Here is a 19,099-nt window from a genome sequence, read left to right as displayed (position 1 = left end):
ACACTGCCGGTGGAGGTAGAAATTGCGACAGCTTTTTTAAAGCAATTTGACAGTAGATCTCAGGATCCTTAACTTCGATCATTCCTTTTATCTAAGAAAATAACCAGAAACACACATAGAACCATTACGTATTAAAAAACTAAACAGTAAAAAGATGAAACAACCTACATATCCAATAATATTCCACGACATCGAATACAGTTCAGCATGCGTAAAAATGAGATGCAGCTAATAATTATGTTGCTATAGCAGAGTTAATTACCTGGGATCCTAATGACAGTCTAATGCTAACTGAAAAAAGGCAAGATATGAAACTCTTCAGTATGGATTGAATTCTACCAGAAATACATATACATATTATATAATACATATAATTTTGCAACGAAAAAAGCATGGAACAGTACATCATGTTAACAGCTAACACCAGGATGCTAGGAACACAAGTCGATTTTTCTTTTATATTTTCCTGTATTTTCTAAGCGTTCCACAATGAACATGTATTCCTTTTGTAAATTAAAGTTTAAAAAAATACAGCTTTAACCTGAATCCTTTTACCCAAAGGTGTATCTGCCAATTGCCAGAAAAGGAAGAACAGCTCAAAACAAGACACTGGGTCACTATGGGAAAGCTGACAGAAATAGCCGAGAGTTAGCGAGTGAATTCTCGGACCCTCTGTCTTCAAATCTATTTGATGCTGCCTGATGCTCTCAATACAGTACAAGGTCCCCAGCTCCCTAGGAGTGGCCACTGGACCTGTGGTGGCTCACTCTGAGCGATGTGGGGAGTCCTGACTTTAGAGAGTTCAGCCAACAGGGCGGCTGCACTGTCTTGCATTGTTCCCTGTCTGGCTGCCCCATCTATGACTCTCCACGCCCCCCATGCCACCGCAATGCCTTGGACTCAGAATACAGGGAAGTGAAAGGGCGGCCACCTAGAATCTGAGGCAGACTTTGGCACTAAATAGCATCTCTAAATGCCTGGGGTCGTGGTTGTGGGAAATTCCTCCAGCTCAAGGGACCATGGAGAACAAGGCTGCTTCTGCGCTCGCTTTCTCTGCCACGCTCTCTCTCCCGAAGGGAGAAGGCGAGTGGCTGATTCTTACCTGATGGCTCCCAGCTTTTCATATTCCTCTCGGATCCTCTTCTCTGACAACTCTTCCCTTTTGGTCTTATTCTTTTTGCTCAGAGAGCAGGTCTCTTTAAAACTGAGAAGGGAGAATGAGCGAAACGATAGAAGAAACACACTTCTGAGGCCCAGAGGAGATCGAGTATTAAGCAAATACTAAACTATTGGCTTGTCTGATCATTTCTCTCCGCTCACACGCTCTGCCCCTCCAACCCCACCTATCGCACGACTATTATTTGCCAGGTACACTGCCTCTCATCAGCCTTCTCCCCTGGCCTTTTGGGTTATCCATCTAGTCTATCAAGGTGAAGTTATGATCTTATGGATTTATGCAGGTGTCTTTATGTGGGGTTGTTTCTACATACTTGTGTTTTACATAATAGAGAATGTGACGTGGCCTATGTGTGTAGATGTTTATATATTTGTGTGTTGCACACACATGTATGTTGATCTGTCTAGAGACAAGGCTTTTCTCGGGTGAAGTGCATCTTGGTTTTCTATTTGTGACACTGGAGGTATAGAAATATTCAGCAATCATTGATTTGATGACAGTCTCCGAGTAAGAAATAAGTCAGTTCAGGGGACACTCCTTGACCATTGGGAGCATCGGGTTCCATAGACAAGTAGCAAAGACTCATTATGCATCTTCCCCTTAGGTGCCTGAAGCTGATTACATCTGGATATTACTGGTTGTAAAGAAAAGGTTTGTTTCGCTAAGCAGATTAATATTAGAAATAATATTGCAAGGGGAATGCCAACTTGTTATTTTGAGGAAAGTGAGCACATTCCATACAAATGCTCATTTTATAAAATTAAGCTTAAGGCAACTTCTACTTGGAATCATATTTCCTTAGAAGTTATTTGAAGTTACTCTCTATGCTCTGAGAGCAAAGAAACTACATGGAACACTCTGAAGAGTGTTCTTTTAGACTTTTTATAAATCAGACATTTCTTCTAACCCGTTGGTTGGAATTAAGGACAGTTCACTGTCGAGCTCGGAGTGAAGCGCAGAGCTCCTGGACGTTTAGAGCATCCAGGACAGACGGTGCCTGACTCGCCACCCAGTCCCCTGTGTTCCCCTAGGGGTGCCCTCCAGGGCTTGTGCAGTGACCTTGGATGAGGAGAGCCTCTGCCTCGCTGGCAGGGCCCTGGGACTCACTTGCAGCCCAGGAACAACCAGTGCATCCAAAACCAGCTGACCACCAGCATGATGAGGGAGATAGGGAAGCTGAAGAGGAACCAGGTGCCAAAGTTGACCACTTCTGCAGCTGGATACTGGCTGTAGGGGAAAGAACCAGGGCAGTGAATAGAAAAGGTAGATTTCCATGTGGCAGAAGCTAAATGCTCCTTAAGAAGACACGTAGCAGAGCTAAGGTACAGATGATAACAATATGGTAAAACATTATCTAGAACACACTTATTTGACGGTTGCAACTGTACAGTGTCCAGCCACAATTATGAAGTAAGCTAAAAAAGGTACCTAGACAACCAAAATTAATGTCACTGAAGTGTATATATTTTGCACTTGGGAGAATCACTCAGAAGTGGTTTGCTCTTAATTTATGTAAAGATTCTGATAAGTTTATTCATCCGGTTTTCAAGACAAGAGGATGGAGAGGGCAGTCTGGTGTACTTTGTTTATAAAGTCACAGAAGGAATGTGGGTTTTGATGGGGGGGCGGTGGCGAGGCATCAGTTCTAAAGAACTTCGGAATCTGGGGCCTCATGAGGGTTTTCGGTGTTAACTGTGCCCAAAAGAGAACCAAGACGTGGAAACTCCAGATCTTGTATCGACATCCTCTGCTGTCTTAGGGGGCTAGGGAGGTTGCCCAGAGGACTCCTCATTCATCATCGGGCAGAGCTGTGGCCCTCAGCCCAGGTCATATTTCCTGGGGAGCAAGGATGGACCATGTGTGAGCCATGACTATAGCCAAGACAGTGTCTGCGTTTCTTTACCCTTGGGCCCTTCTTGAGGGCTGAGCATAGAGCACCCTCAAAGGTGGGAAGAGACTGAGCCCCTCTTTTCGTGGTAGGAACTGCATGGAAAAAGAGCGAGGGGCCAAGAAGAGCAGGCTCCCCCACAGAGAATGCAATGGAAGCACAGGATATAAGAGTGTTTAATCTCTGTCATCACAGGGACGTCCACTCTTTTGCATTATGGCCTGGTCATGGACTCACTAACATTTGTGTGCCTCTTGGAGAAGTTACGATAGCTTGTGCCCTCCATAAAAGGCCAGGGTGGGTCACCGATAGTGGATATTGGGAAGAAGGGCTTTTGGAGCTAGAAGGATATCCAAGGACAGAAATCATTCAGTGACTCATTGTGGACTGCCCTGGGCTACCAAGCATAAAGTCTGTTGCATCATCTCTATGTAGAAACCCAGGCCTTGCTCCAGGACCCAGGAAAAGGAATGGACTTTCATAATAGATTAAATAGACTTTCGTGACTAAATGCAAGGGCCTAATACCATTTATAGCATCTCTAAAAGTGAGAATATATGTGTGTGTGTGTGTGTGTGTGTGTGTATACTTATACACATATATATGTATGTATATCTATAGTAACAGAATATATATATGTAGTATAACAGCTAATTTATAGATTTTTGAATATCAAAAATGAACTCTCGGGGTGGTCTGTTCACCAATGCCAAGAAAAACAACATGGTGGCACTTTGAGACCAGTGGGGACTCATGGAGCCCACCTTCCTTTCATAGAATCCCTGTTGTCCAGGTAAGCTACAATTATGGCTAAATGTACCACTGACCACCCAAGAAGTAGACCGAGAGAATATGAATTGGCCCAACCACAAAATGAAGCAGAAGTTAAAGAGCTGAAACTCCGAGCCCGCACAGAGTTATGGGGGGTGAAGAGTTTATGAAGCTCAGATGTTGGGGAATTAGGTCTTAAACTTTCATTGATCTTTCCTCCTCCTTCCCCTCTTCCTCCTTTTTTCCTTCTTTCTTATCTTTCCTGCTAAAATGAAAGCTGTGTTTCTCCTCTTGTCCATGATCGATTTCTTCCCTTTGCACTGGATCCCATCCCTGCTTGTTTTCTCAGTGACGTCGTCGCTCTACCAGATCGTCCCCTCTCTCCTAAATCGTTCTCCTCGATCTTCCCCACAGGTAAATGTCTTCCATCTCAAAACCACCTACTTCACTCTCCCTTTATTATCATCCCATGTCTCTCTTCCCTTCACAGCCAGTTCTCCATTTCCTCCATCTTACTCTTCAATCCACTGAAATTTGGCTTCTTTTCCAATCGCTCGACCAAACTGTTCTTGCCTAGGTCACCATAACCTCTATGTCATCTAATCGAATGGATACAGTTTAGTCCTTATTTTGCTTGATCATTCAATCAACTTTAAACGATATGGACCATTCTTTCCTTCTTGAAACACTTTCTTCCCTTGGGTAGAAGGATGCCAGATTTTCCTCTTTCCTGTCTGATATCATTTTATTCTTTTCTCGTCTACTTTAACTGCTCGAGCTTAATATTTATGCCCCCTGCTCTACTTTATGCGTTCTCCTTGAGTCATCTCCTTCGCTCTATGGCTTCAGTTTCCATATCCATACCACCAGGACGGACTACCGGCTCGTTTGTGGAGCCCAGTACAAAATGCAAATGTGGGGTCCCTTGTTCCAAAATTATTAAGAATTTCAAGTTGGCGAAGGCAAGCGTGGAGCCCTTCTGAGCAAGGTGTTACAAGTGACCGTGTGACCGCACTGGTTATGGGTCCATGAAGGCGGCTCTGCAGGCCACTGCAGATCTGTGCCAAAGTCTCTAAATCTATGCCTTCAGCCTGAAAATTTCTCTTGTGCTTTGGATCTGTCTCCTAACTGGATACATCAATCTCTAATCTTTCCCCTCATTTAGGTCAAGGGCAACTCCGTTCCCCAGTTGCTGAAGCCACAAGCCTGACAATCAGACTCTTTCAGGTTTTCTCATCCTACCGCGGCCCGTCAAGTCTACCTCTGAACGTCTCTCGAATCCGACCATTTCTCCTCCCCACTGCCACTGTGATCCAGGTCACCATCGGCTTTCTCGGGGGCATCTGCAGCAGCATCCGAAATTGTCTTCCTGCTGCCTGTTTTCTCCTTTCCAATCTATGCTCCGCTTTCAAAATCCAAAATGAGTTTTCAAAATAATAAATCTGATCACCTCACTCTCTGCCTCACATTCTTTAAAGATTTTTCGCAGCCTCTCAGTTGCAGTGCAAGTTCTTTAGACGCCTGCGGTCTGCCTGTCCACCTCCCTGGCTTCCTTTCGCCCTCTCTCGTTTTCTTTTATGGGCTCTGCTCTCTTGCTCCGAGCCCCGCTGCACACCATTTTGTCTGGAACATCTCCCTTCATCGAGTCTACTTCAGCTCATGCTTCAGGTCTCTATTTCACCATTGCGTTTAGACAGGGCGACCTCCCCCAGTGGGGTTTTCCCAGGAGAATCCCGCCCTTCTCAAGTCACATTTAACTGTAATGGCTTGACTGTCTCTTTTCCCTCTTGGAACAGAAGCTGTTCTAGTCCCGTTTTCTGCTGTATCCTTAGCACTTAGTCCCGCTCCTGACACGTAGTGGGCAGTTAGGAAATATTTGTTGACCAAGCGGATTGCTTACTTGTTGAAGTGTTCCAAGAAAATGAGGCTGGTGGAGGTGCCAATGATGGTGGTCAGGCCCCCGATGGTCGCGGCATAGGATATGCTCAGGGACAGGCACTTGCAGATCATTTGGTCGTGCTGGGACTTGTACTTTCTGTGGAGTTCCTGGTTCCTGGGGCCGGAGGTCAGGACTAGTGGCTTTTCCTGCCAAAGGAAAATCAGTGAATCTATCCGACCCAGCTTGGGTTGTCTGGGACACAAGGCGTGGAAAATGGGCACTGTGGTGCAGTGGGCAGGCTTTGAACTTGGGTGTCAGGGAGACATATCCCCATGCCAATTCTATTATTTCCCAACTCAGGGAGACCCTCCAAATTGCACTTTCTTCTCCTGTGAAAAGGGGAAAATCCTATTTTCTCTGCCAGATGGTTGTGAAGGGTAGATGAAGTAATATGTATGAATGTATGTGTGTATGTATGTATGTGTGTATGTATGTATGTATGTATGTGTGTATGTATGTGTGTATGTGTGTATGTATGTATGTTTGTTACTTCACTTAGAACACTCCTTGGTAGTTCATGAATAGTAAGCTATTATTATTTTTGTCGTTAATATTAACAGCATGTTCTGTCTTTTACTTGAACTCCAGTAGAACTGGTTGCTCTCCATTTCGTGTCAGAATAATAAATCGAAAATGGTTGTTCTATGTGGAGTTAGAGTGACTGTCTTGATTGGGAGATAACTAAAAAAATAAGCCTTGGATTACAGAAGGACTCCAGCTTTCTTTAGGCAGAGGGTCCAAGAGTGTCTCTCTCCTTCCTTACGTCCTCACCTGCTTCTCCTTTCTGCCTACTGGTTTTTCCTTCCTCTTTCCCCCTCCTGCTTGCATAAAAGCCTCAGCCTTCCTGTGGTCCTCTCAGGCCCTGCTTGGTCAGAAGTTGCCGACCCCTGGTCGCAAGTATAGAGTGAAGAAGCAAGTGTCCTTGTGCCCCACAGGCCCGGCCGCCCCTCATCGAGTCTTCATGAGACTAGGAGTGGCTGCTACAGATGTTGGCGAGCCAGGTCACAGGACAACCACGGGGAAGAGGCCACTTTACGATATTTCTCGAAGCCCTTAGCCATCTTCCTAGGAGGGCCCGGGTAGGTCTGGATCCTTCCAAACCTCCCTGAGGGATTCATTGATTATCAGAGCCTGAAGAGACCTCAGAGATTCTCTCGTCCAATGTTTCCACAATCCTGTCTTCTAATGAAATCTTACACAGCCCTCCAATATATAAGACGTAAATGTAGCATCTCATTGGCATATATCTATTTTATAACTGAAGTATACATGCGTGGTCAGGGAGACTTGGATTTGAATCAGGGTGCTCCCCGTGTTGGCGCGAGGCCTTGGGTGCATGGTTTCACCTCTCTGCCTCATTTGCAAAAGGGGGTTCAAAATTGCTGCCTCATTGAGACAAAATGCTTAGCATAGTTCTTGGTACCTAATAAGTGTTTAATAAGTGGTGACATTTATCATAATGGTGGATGTTAAGTAACTGAGATCATTTTGATGAACACAAAAATCTGAATCAAGTGATGGCTGCAATTTGATACCAGCTTCAACATCTGTTTTACTTCTGTATTTTGATTCAGTGGTTCAGTACCAGGAAAAGTCTATTCTCACAGCAAAGCAATTGCTTTAAAATCTCAGGATCTTCAAATAAAATATTTGCAGTGTTCCTGAAGCACCTTTGAGGAATAGTTTGGACACCTCTGATCTAGACCAACCCTCAGCTTTCATACTTGGAGGAACTGGGGCTCCTCCAAGACGGTAGAATGACTTGCCGAGTCAACAGCAAGTTTGTTTTATCTCCATGGCACAGGAGGGCCAGACACGGATGTGGATAGGAGGGCCTGGCGACGGCTCACTAGCCTGGAGCCCTCACGACTTTGAGGCCAGTGCCCCTTGGGAAGTTCAGGCATTTCATGTAGGAAACAGGGCCAGGAGGGGCAGTCTAGTTACCTGGGGTGGGTGCTGCTTCCTGCCCTGGTGGTTTGCAGTTTTGACGGGGTTGGTGACTGTATGCGCACCATTCAGGCTCTGTGGGGACAAAGACCATCACACTGTCAGGACGAGGACATGGGGTGGCCTGGGGAGCACTGCCTAGTCATGCCAGGGGCGCCCCCCCCACTCAGCACTGTGAGAACTGAAGACTAGAACCTGCGCTCCATCTCACAAGTTCCCATCCGGGCTGGGGTCAAACACCCCATTTGAAGAAGCTTTTAAAACTTGGCAGAGTATGGCTCTGTCTTCAGAGGAGAGCTTGGCTTTCTGGAACTTCATTAGCTAATGAAGAATCCTTCATTTTTCTTTAACATGAAATGGAAAAAATAAATAAATAAAGTTGCACCACAAGAAAGCCCATAATCTGGACTGATCAAAGTCCATCTATTTGGATAGATGTGAGATGTCAAAGCAGCTTTGGGGGAGGGGGCGGCCAAGTAGCCGTGTGCAGGTAAACTTGCCTTTCTTCTATAAATATGTCTCTTTTTGTAATCAGATTTTTGTAAATGGAATCCCCCACCTCCCCCCAAAGAAATCCTAAGGATGAATCTGGCCCTTTAAAATCTGGATTGCTGAGTACTGGATTTCCATGAAAAAAAGGTCAACTTTAGGTGGCTGAGCCCAGTACTCCGGGCTGCATTTGGAGCTGTGCCGGCCCTTGCCAGGAGCCCATCCAGGCTCGGGTGAGCGAGAGCACCTCTCTGCCCTCACGTCCGTGGAGGCCACGCAGCTCTAGGACAAGCTGTCAGGCATCTCTGTCCCTGAGTTATCTCGAGGGACTTTCAAGTATCTCAAAGCACAGAGGAAAACCCAAGGCCATACCTTGTTCTGCATCAGAGAAGTGAAGTCTGTCGTCGAGGTGCTGGAATGAAGTGAAGGAAGTGGGAATCAACAGTGACCAGATCGCACGAGATGGGAATTCTGCCCGCACACCCGTGACTGGTTTAAGTGACCCCTCTGGACCCCGGTTTCCCAGGCTACAGAGAAGGCTACTTCACTCTAGCCTTCCTCGTCTTCCAGAGATGCTGCCAGGATTGGTGGGGACGGAGCATTTCCTTTGAAGCAGAAGCGACACCCCTAATGACAGCTAACACGGAGCGCTTAGTAGGCGCTGAACACTCAAACGTGGACTTTAATCTCCACGATCTGGTTAATTCTAACAGATCCATGGTGCAGGTACCACCACCTGCATTTGCAGAGCAGGAGACTAGGCAGAGAGAGGGCACGAACGTCCTGCGGGCAGTGGGGTGCTACGCGGTGGTGCCAGGTAGGAACCCGTCTCTGTCTGCCCGGGGAGGCATGGCCCCTGCCGCGTGCTCACCGGCTGACTCTGGCGGTCTTTATCTAGGAAGAGAAACTTGCGACATGCTTATCTGAGGTGAAGGAGCAGGAAGGGCCCAGACTCCGCATGGTGAAAGGCAAGTGAGAACAAGAAGATGGGAAAGAATTTCTACTCAGCACCTGCTCCTCGCAGGTGGCGGTCACCTGTGCTGCTGAGTCTCTCTCACACCTGTCGGTCGCCAAGCTTTGCCCGGAGTAGAGAGGGAGGTGAGAATTTGACTTTCAGTGCTGCCTACAAACTGAATGCTAAATAGATGTTTCTGGTTCATCCTAGTTCTGAGGACAGTAGGTGCTATAAGCTCACCACTGTGGAGACAACGAGATGTGCCGGTGCCACATGCGGGACTGGGGGCCCTGTGGCCATCACTCATCCCTGTGGCCATCACTCATCCCAGGCACCAGGGAAGGAGAAGGGGCTGAGAGGTTCAGAGGGAAGCATTCTTTGGAGAGAGTCAGCCTGTGAGGAACAGTGTGGGATGCTTCCCGTCCGTCCTTCCCACACTGGGTGAGGATGGCAGGCAAGGAACCCCTCGGGCCGCATGGAAGGGGCTGGCGGAGAGAGAAGACTGCGTCCTCACGCTGCCAGCCGCCCCGGCACCCACCAGCAGGCTCCGCTGCGAGAGTTCGAGGGACAACTTGAGCTTTTTTCTGGAGTGTGGGGCACATATTTTTGTCTGGCAATGCACAAAGGCAGGAGGCCAGGGGGTGCTGCTGGAGAGGCCAGAGTGAGGAGACCCCGTGCCACGGGAGCGGCCCACGGAGGGTAGCTGGGCCACAGCCATCTTGAAAGGGCCTTGCTGTCCCGGAGCAGAGGCAGCTCCTGGAAAAAGGGGCTGTGGGGGGAGCCGCCAGAGCACAGAACCCAGGACGGGGCGTGAGTGTCGTCCAGAGCGCCTCACCGCTGTCGGTCCAGGCTGTGCAGAGGAGGCCTCAAGGGACACTCAGCTACAACGCCTCCAGCCCACACCCTTTGGCCCCTTTATCTTTCCTGCACCCTACAGCCTCTGCCGTCACCCCGGAGAAGTCGGAGCCGCAGAGTGAGTGGGGAAAGGAGAGGGAGGTGGAGGAAGAGAGAAGAGTTGGTTCTTCCCCACTCGCTTTTACCTCTTATTCTGCAGACCTGGGCTGAAGCGGGGGGCGGGTGTGAGCATGAGAGAAAGTGGGGGAAGCGTTGGATGAGCGATGGAAGTTTTCACAGGGGTCTGGACCAGACCGCTGACTATCTGAAAATGAGATCATTCTGAAATCTGGCAGGAACCAGAAGAGTTTCGGGATTTGCCCGAGTTATCGTCAAGGGTCAGGGAGGGAAACGCAACATGCCCTGGTGGAAGTCAGTGGTGGGAGGCAGACAAAGCTGTATCCTGATGACACCCTTCTGCGTGAATCCCAGTGCATGTGCTGGTTTCACTCGATGTGAGGCCTCCATTGTTTTAAGGAAAAGGGCAAATTGAAAAACTGAGCTCTAGTACAAATCCAGCTTTGAAAGTGTGATACTCATCACGAAATACCTTGAAAACTACATTTTGCTGTCGAACCTCCCAAAGCAATGGGCTGTTACTGGGTCACTGGCGTGAGTGTTCGAGGCTCCAATTCTCCTTTTCTAGATGCTGCTTTTCATCATCCACTGTCCTCTAATCCCCTGTCACCTAATTTTTCTTTGCCATATCTAACAAGACCAAATCTAATATCTATAAAACTTTGTGATTCTCTAAGAATCTCCAGTGCCATCTATCATGTGAGTATCTTTCCATTAATAGATTAAACGTATTTTTCTAAGAGGGACATCGATTCAGATGAAACTCTTCTTGGCAGATGTGTGGGCAAACCCTGTACCCCGTCAGAGTCAATGTCCTGTTCTTATGTCTTCCCTCATCACTGCAAACCCTGTGGTTAAGGGAGGTGCCCTCAAGGTCTTGGCAGGTGGCTCCAGGTATGGGGAGGCAGTGGGGTGGCAAGAGGTGCGTGTGGCCCAAAGGTCTAAAAGAGCTGTTTATGGGCCCAGGTCCCAGCTTTCCTGACCTCGGAAGGGACCGGGAGCGGCTCCGTGTGGGAGGAGGGCAGCCATACTCACTCTTCATTGACAAAGATGAGTTCCAGAGAAGGTTGGCTATTGTTCGCATCGAGACCTACAGTCGCAAAGGAGAGCAGGACGTGAGCTGTGGGGGCGGGGCCCCATCTTGTGGGGCGGGGCTCGGGAAGCGGGGCACAAAGGCTGCTGCTGGAGGCTGCTGGCTGAGGACTCTCCCCCGTCCCCCGACCCCAAAGGCACGGAGGGACTCATGGCTTGTCCTGACCCTTGAGCGTTTGGGGTAAGGAGCGGAGGTGGCTGCTGTAAGTGGGGGGAGAAGGAAGAGCTGGCAATGGGGGGAGGGGCGGGTCACAGGAAAGCTTCAGGCTACAAAGGCTTGTATTGGATAGAGGGGAGGGGAGGGGAAGCAGCGGAAGACGAGGGGAGGGACGTAGGTGAGAGGTCGTGGGGTGGACATCCAGCTGGGCAGTGTCCAGAGAGGAGGGCAGAGGGGCAAAGGGTAGATGAACTCCAGCAAACTGTACTGATGGGCTCGGCCTCTTCGATGCTGGAGTTGCTGGCCACCAGCTGCTCCTCCTCGGCACTGACCAGCTCCTGCAGCACGGCCTCCACGATGGGCATCACCATGGCGGTGGTGGACGTGTTCGAGAGCCACATGGAGAGCAGCGTGGTGCAGCACATGAAGCAGAGCAGCAGCCTGCAAGGCAGGGAGGGCAGGCGGGGCGTCCACAGCAGGGCCCCCCGGGGGCCTGCACTGCCAACCCCACAGGGCTCCTTGGGGGCCTCCCACAAGCCCAGTGGCGCTGGCCCAGAGAGCCAGGGGGGGCGATTATCCAGAAAATCATTTTTTTTTTTAATGTCATATAGTCAGCTTTGTACTCCCAGGGCTTGGCACAGAGTAAGCAGTAAGTAAATATTGGTCGAATGAATGAATCACACTTCATGGGCTGATGGCCTTAGCCAGGAGAAAGCCCTTACTTAAACGAAGACTAACTTTGGTAGTAGGGGCGGGGGGTGGGCTTACTGATTGCTCGTCTCTCTCTGCAGACATCAGCTTGGTGACGATAGGTGTTTTGTGTATAAAGGAATTCTATTTTTGTTCTTGCACCGAGCAATTCTACAAGTACCGTGACAATCCTTGCCTTGTAGCCAAGTCACCGTAGGTATTAGTGACCAAAGAGAGAATAATGTAGGGAGCTCACAGTTCCACCCACTCCTTGACCCACTGCCAACCGGCCCCTGAAGTCACAGAAGCGTCCACATCACTGTGTGCACTTTTTCAGCTGGTATCGTAAAGAGTCAATACTTAGAGGAAAATACTCATGAGGATAACTCTCCTGTTGTTTCTCTTTGACTCTGAAACGTGCAGTGTGTGTTTGCGCGGACACGGTTGTCATGTCCATAAGATAAGCCAATGTAAGGACCACCGTGTTTATTACTTTAGGTGGTATCACCGACTTTGCACAACTGGGGACCGTGCATCTAACCTGTGTCTCATGTCTGGGGAGGCCAAGGTCCTGATGGTGTCTTGGTTCGGGCTGACGGTGACCTGAGTTTGCCTGCCTCAGACAGGCAAGGACAGAGAGCACTGCAGTGGGTGGAAACTTGCTGGGGGATGAGGTGAATGGAGATGAGTGGAAACACAAGGGGATATAAATGCTTGACGATGACACCGAGGTTTTAAACAGCCTCAGAGTGCCAACATGATGGGAAGAAACGTCACTGTGCACCTTGGAGGTTGCGTGTGGGGCGCAGGGTTATTCCTAGTGAGGGGGTGAATTACGCTGAATCAAGCCGCAGTTAAGTGGGCGGCAGGAGCGTCCTTTTAAGCAGAACCTGTACTCATCTAAAGACTGATGTTGAAAATAAATCCCATATTATTTGTTTATATCCCATTTTACTCCCAAAGGAGTCAGGCAGCTTATGTAAAATCTAGCAAGAAAGTTGTAAACTAGAAGGAAGTGAGTGAGAACTCTTCTCCAAAGGGAAGGGGAGGGGAGGGTCATCCAACAGAGAGAGGGTGAGGTTAACCCCAAACTGTCAATCCCAACTTCCCTGCTCGGTCGCCAAGGCTGTGGATCTCTCGCTGGCCCTGGCAGTGGGGGGAGAAGAGGAAGCCACTGAGGGCAGGTGGTGGGTGCATTGTAGACTCTGGGTCAAATGCGACATGTCTACAGGTCTGTGGTCTGAACAAATGACAACAAAAACTCAAGGTGGATGGAGGAAGCTGTCACCGTCACATCTCCTTAAATGACAAAGGACAAGGCACCACGTCCTTGTCCAGCCCGCTTCCCGATACACTGGAAAAAGGTTGGGGAACAATTTCCGTTGGTCCATCTTGGTTCGCCTTATATTTTGTAACCTGCTGCCCTCACAGTCTAGGTTGCTTAGACTGTGACCAAAGTCACACACTCAAATCTCTATTCCACAGTCACAGGCCATTTCACTGGAGGGGGAGGTGGGAGCCCCATGGCCCTGGTGTGTCATCACCAAAGTCACACACTCAAATCTCTATTGCACAGTCACTAGGCCATTTCACTGGGGGGGAGATGGGAGCCCCATGGCTCTGGTGTGTCATCCCATCCCCACGGGTAGAAAAACAACCTGAAGTGGAACTGTCCCTGCGGCCCCCTGGGAGCTGGCTGGACGCCCCAGGGCTGGACACCCCAAGTGCGACTTACATGCCCGGCTTGGCTCCGGCCATGATGACCATGCGCAGAGCAATGCGCTTGTGCAGGTTCCACTTCTCCACAGCAGCCGCCACGCAGATGACGCCCACCAGCAGCAGCGTGGTGTTCTTGAAGTACTCTGCTGCCACCTGCAGGAGGCCAGCTCGGTCACCGCCCCACCCAGCCCAAGGCTCAGCCCCAGCAGGGAGCATGAGCCACTCCCCATAAAACCCGTTCCCAGCCAGAGGTTGGTGAACAAGAAGCGGGGAGACGAGGATTATTAAAATAGCCAACTGTTATATAGACTTAAAAATTTTTAAATATATATACATACATACTACCTTGGGCAGGGATTATACTTCTTCTTCTCCAAGAAGAATAAATTTATTTAGTTATGATAGAACTATGATTTCAAAGAGTAAACATACTTATCATTTTATCTTAATCCTTAAAAATTATTAAAATAAGCCTGGGTTTGGCCCCACATCTCATTTTCACCGCCCCACCCAGCCCAAGGCTCAGCCCCAGCAGGGAGCGTGAGCCACGCCCCATAAAACCCGTTCCCAGCCAGAGGCTGGCGAATAAGAAGCGGGGAGACGAGGATTATTAAAATAGCCCACTGTTATATAGACTTAAAAATTTTTAAACATATATACATACATACTACCTTGGGCAGACATTATACTTCTTCTTCTCCAAGAAGAATAAATTTATTTAGTTATGATAGAACTATGATTTCAAAGAGTAAACATACTTATCATTTTATCTTAATCCTTAAAAATTATTAAAATAAGCCTGGGTTTGGCTCCACATCTCATTTTTCTTTAGCTTTTAAGAAAATTATATTTATTTTTTTATTAGGAAGAAAGTCAATACATGCTCATTACAAAAAACTTCAAAATATAGAAATTTAAAGATAAAATTACTCTTAATCCTACTACTACTGTTAATACTTTGGTATCTTCAATTTTTTAATGTCTATGTAGATACATAATTGGATTTAGACCGTCTGTACAGTTTTATATCCTGCTTTTTAAAAACTTTACATCATACTCTGATCATTTTCTTGTAAGATTTAAATTTATTGGAAAAATTCATGTTAATAGTAACATAATGTACCATAAAGCTTATTTGGCCATTTTCTTTTTGTTGAGTATTTAAGGTTTGGGTTTTGTATTTTCCTACTGCAAATGGAGCAAAGAATAATTTTCTGCTTAAGTTGTTAACCTTACGTAAATGTGATTATTTCCTTAGGATAGAATTCTCGAAGGTGCCTTTATAACTAGCCTTCAACCTGAAAAGATATTTTTCCAATTTAAATAAATCCAAATAATTCAAAGTTCCAAAGAGTTCCAAAATTATAATAGTACAAGGAATACCCACTCACTACCTGTCTGTCCACATCTTTTTTTTCTGAACCGTTTGAGGGTGTAAGTTACACACATTTTGGCTCTTTATCCCTAATATACTTCAGTGTATATTTCCTAAGAATAGGAATTCTCTCTCGCACAAGCATGGTACCAATGATCAACTTCTTCCCTCTTTTTAATGATGAGGAAATTGAGAACGAGGCCTGTTAAAAAGATGTTCCATATGTTTGGGGTCCGCGGACCAACTCGTCATTGGTCCCGTCTCACTTGGAACATTCTCTTCTCTGCTTGTACATACCGATGAGACTTCAAAGCCCGGTTTGGGCCTGGTGCCCTCCAGAAAACCTTCCTGGAGATGCTAACCTCTGATTCCAGAACATTCCCTGCGGGTGCCATTAATTCCACACATCGCGGAGCTCTTAGGGCGATGCTTGAATTGTTGCTTCGTGCTTGTACTGTTTACTTTTTTTATGTGAACCTCTCTCGTCTCCCAACTAAATTTTAGCTGCAAAAGGCCAAGAACTGTGTTTCTTTCTATATCATGTTTCTCTGTCTCTTAACACCTAGTAGAATAACATGCAAAAGTAGATGCTCAATAAATATTTGTCACATACATGAAAATGGTTCCCAACAGTGGAACCATGACAGAAATCGAGAGGAAAAGATATCTAAAAAGTTTAGCTTCTCATTTTAAAACCCTCTTAAAGTGAGAAAACAAGAACATTTTTAACTGCAGGAAGAATAAAAACTGAGCAGAAAAGAAAGTGTATAGTGACATATATATATAGTGTTTAAGTAACTAATATTTACATAATCATACTGTTAAACTTTGATTATTGAAGTAACAAAAACTGTGATATGCCTATCTTGGGGGGATGGAGGGAGGGAAATCGGGGGTGTAGAGGACAAAATCTTCATCTGCTATAATAGGGAGTCAGTTAATAATGTCTAGATGTGGTAACTCAATAAAATCAGAATACGTGTAAGAATGTAGAGCTTAATGCTAGAAGAAGCTGTTAACAAATTTAAAAGTTATTGACCCTGGGCGGGGGGAGGTGGAACTTGGTGGGGTGCAGTGGGGAGAGGCGGAAGAGACGGCTGATTCTTCATCGTGAGCTTTTCGGTATCGTCTGATTTTTTTAAACTCTGCACATAACACTCTGATCACACAAAAGTCAAAATAAAAGCAGCCTGCTTCATTTCCCCCTTATCTTGTCCCAAAGTGATTTCGTTGTCTGGTGGATGAGATTTGTGTAGGAGAAGGAATATATATCTGTCTTCTTCCTGGAGGAAGACCCCTCTGCTTCTGGTTAATTTAGTTCTTGTTTTCAACTCCAGCCCTCACTAACATGTCACTATGCTCCTAGAGGGCAGAGAAGGCCCCCTGCTCTGCTGGGCGCGTAACTCTGGGCCTTGCGCATGCGTGGGGATGCTGCCCCCTGGTGGGATATGGAAGCACTGCAGGGATGCCTGAGGCCTCCAGCTGAGCTGGGAGGTTAAGATCTTCCTCGTTGCACCCTTACCTTCCCAGAATATCTAAGAGGCAGCTCTGTGGTAGAGCTGGTGCTTAAATTTCCTCTGCCTAGCAAGGAGGGAAGTCTTGACACTGGCCCTAAATACCTAGGCCCAGAACCAGCTTTAGTAGGATATCGGCTCTGTGCTGTTTTCTTATTTGGTGTTTGGTGGGCTGGGGTCTATTCATATGCCCTCCCTGGCCCCTTATAAGCGATGCCACGTGCTCGAGCAATGAGCCTCTTGTAGTCTGTGATTATGAGATAATGTGCCCAAATCATGAAGAGTGAGGGCAGTGCAGTCAGCCAGGACTTGACTGTGTGACCCTGAGCAAGTTATTCAACCTCTTTGGGCTTCATTTTTCTCATCTAAGAATAAACGAGGATTAAGTGAGTCCCTACCTTTTCTAAAGCTGTTAAGAAAATTAAACGACACGGAAAGCAGCTAGCATGGCCACCATGTTGACAACTGGGATTTCTAGTGGTGCTTCCTGTTACTGAGTGGCCCCCACAAAGGCTGACCTGGTCCGAGGTCATTAGCACAAAGAGTGAGCCCAGGCACAGGGCTGCCTTTTCGCTTTTATAAATTAAAATTCCATCCAGTGGTGGTGTTTGTTAGCCGCCTAGCCCACTGAGTTTTTTACAATAATACCGTGGTTACTCAGAACCCCTCAGGGAACACCAGCGTTCCAGGATTCTTGAGGATTATCTTAAATCATTTTCTAACATGTGTTGTGTACTCATGCTCGCCATAAGCATTCTTTCCCCCCACTATCCAATTTCCAAGACTCATATTCTGTGAGTTGGGAAACTATCTTGATAATGAAACTTGTTAGAATTATTTGCAAAGATAGAATAGATTTTAAAATGAGTGCTCCTCCCAGGAGCAGAATGCATGGGTTCTGGGACATTTGCATTGGTAGTTTCATTGCCTTTTCTGCTTTTCTGCTCTGTGGTTTTTCTCAGTATGCCAATTCGCTGAGCTTGGAGAGCAGAGGTGTTTCTGGACTGTGTTTTAGAAGAGCTGGGTCGAGGAGGCTGCTTTGAAAAGGTGGAGCAGAGTACAGCAATTAAGAATTTGGGCTCCAGCCTTCAGCCTGCCCGGGTTTAAGTGGTTGCTTTATTGGCTGCGTGTCTGATTGGCCATGTGAGTTGTATGCTATTGGACAAACTACTGAACACTTGTGACCTGTCACTCCAACGTTTTCATGATGATAAAAATGTCACATAGCTCATTTAATCCATCATGACATGGGCCTTCAGTCATGCCGGTAGGCCTTTAGGACAGTGCCTGGCATGTAGGAAGTACTCAATAAATGTCCATTAAGATCATTAAAGAAGGAAGAAAAGATAAGAAGCTTCGAGATTGACGGTTAGGAATCAGGTGATCAAATGAAGGAATAAGAGAAAGAAGTAAAATAAGAAGGAGCAAGGTGGACCTAAAAGACAAAGATCCTCCAAATTTTCTTAAGTGACGGGTGCATGTATTACAAGAGCTTTCTGACCCAGCCTGGGTTGAGAGGCACAAAGACAGAAATACTGCTGAATGTAGTCTATTACTAATCAGTTCACTGTCAATGAATTGCAGCTGACATCTGTTAGTGATGAGCTTTTAAAAACATTACTTTCTTTAGACACAGTTATTTATTGCTCTCTAGATAGGTTAGGTTTTTAATTTTTTAAGGGTTTTTCTTTTTCTTTTTTGAAAGGGGAGAGGGGAGATGTGGCTCTATTCCTAGAAGTTTGAGGAGAATAGAAATCAGGAAGTAAACCTCAGCCGGGCACTTTTCTCGGTAAGAACGTGTGTCTCCCTCCTGGGGCCATCTCCCCTACGACTCCCCACCCCGGTCAGGGGAAGACAGAGACAGACCAACCAATCCTGCAGCCCCCTAAGCCAGGTGCTGTGATGGGTAGGAATTTCTATTATTCTCAGTTTTGAGATGAGTAACTGGGAGTTTAGAGAGGTTCCACAACTTAGTCAAGACTAGTTAGTGACAAAACGAATTCAAACTCAGTTCTACCCTACTCCCAACTTGGATCCTGACCTTCTCTGCATGGCCACTCTGCTTGCTCATGGTGGTGGCAGCCAGGGACCAACAGGATGTGTGGGTCTGACTGTGTCTGTTCATATGCCCTCCTAACACAGGCATTTGGTGGCATTGGTTCGGTCCCCTCAGAAATGCAGATGATTGGCGGGAATGTCACAACCCCTCAGGAGACCTGTAGTGGCCTCTGGCAGTGGACCTATTTTGAGGCTTTTTGAGTTCATCTGCATAATTTTGTAGTGAAATCCTGTAGACTCCAGCAGGGGAGGCCTGAGCTGGTTTCCCAGCAGAGCTGGAGTCCACACTGCCTGATTCCAGCCGGTTCCCCAGCCACGCGGCCCGGTCCAATGGGTCCGGCGCTCAGCCTGTGTGT

General features: G+C 47.1%; 1 protein-coding gene across 1 annotated transcript in view; it reads right to left on the bottom strand.

Annotated features, from left to right (window-relative positions):
* SLC13A4 (solute carrier family 13 member 4) overlaps positions 1–19,099 on the bottom strand; it is a 37,363-nt gene that overhangs the window by 8,674 nt on the left and 9,590 nt on the right. Inside the window, exons 3-10 of the mRNA XM_006910493.3 lie at positions 13,813–13,949; positions 11,656–11,828; positions 11,174–11,228; positions 8,584–8,623; positions 7,720–7,797; positions 5,737–5,921; positions 2,285–2,404; positions 1,103–1,204 (exon numbers count right to left, since the gene is read on the bottom strand). Of these exons, the coding sequence (XP_006910555.1) occupies positions 1,103–1,204; positions 2,285–2,404; positions 5,737–5,921; positions 7,720–7,797; positions 8,584–8,623; positions 11,174–11,228; positions 11,656–11,828; positions 13,813–13,949 (890 nt within the window). The remainder of the gene's footprint in view (positions 1–1,102; positions 1,205–2,284; positions 2,405–5,736; positions 5,922–7,719; positions 7,798–8,583; positions 8,624–11,173; positions 11,229–11,655; positions 11,829–13,812; positions 13,950–19,099) is intronic.

Source organism: Pteropus alecto, unplaced genomic scaffold, assembly GCF_000325575.1.
Source record: "Pteropus alecto unplaced genomic scaffold, ASM32557v1 scaffold22, whole genome shotgun sequence".
Taxonomy (NCBI): domain Eukaryota; kingdom Metazoa; phylum Chordata; class Mammalia; order Chiroptera; family Pteropodidae; genus Pteropus; species Pteropus alecto.
Note: the sequence above shows the minus strand (reverse complement) of the source record. Positions and strands in the feature narration are given on the sequence as shown.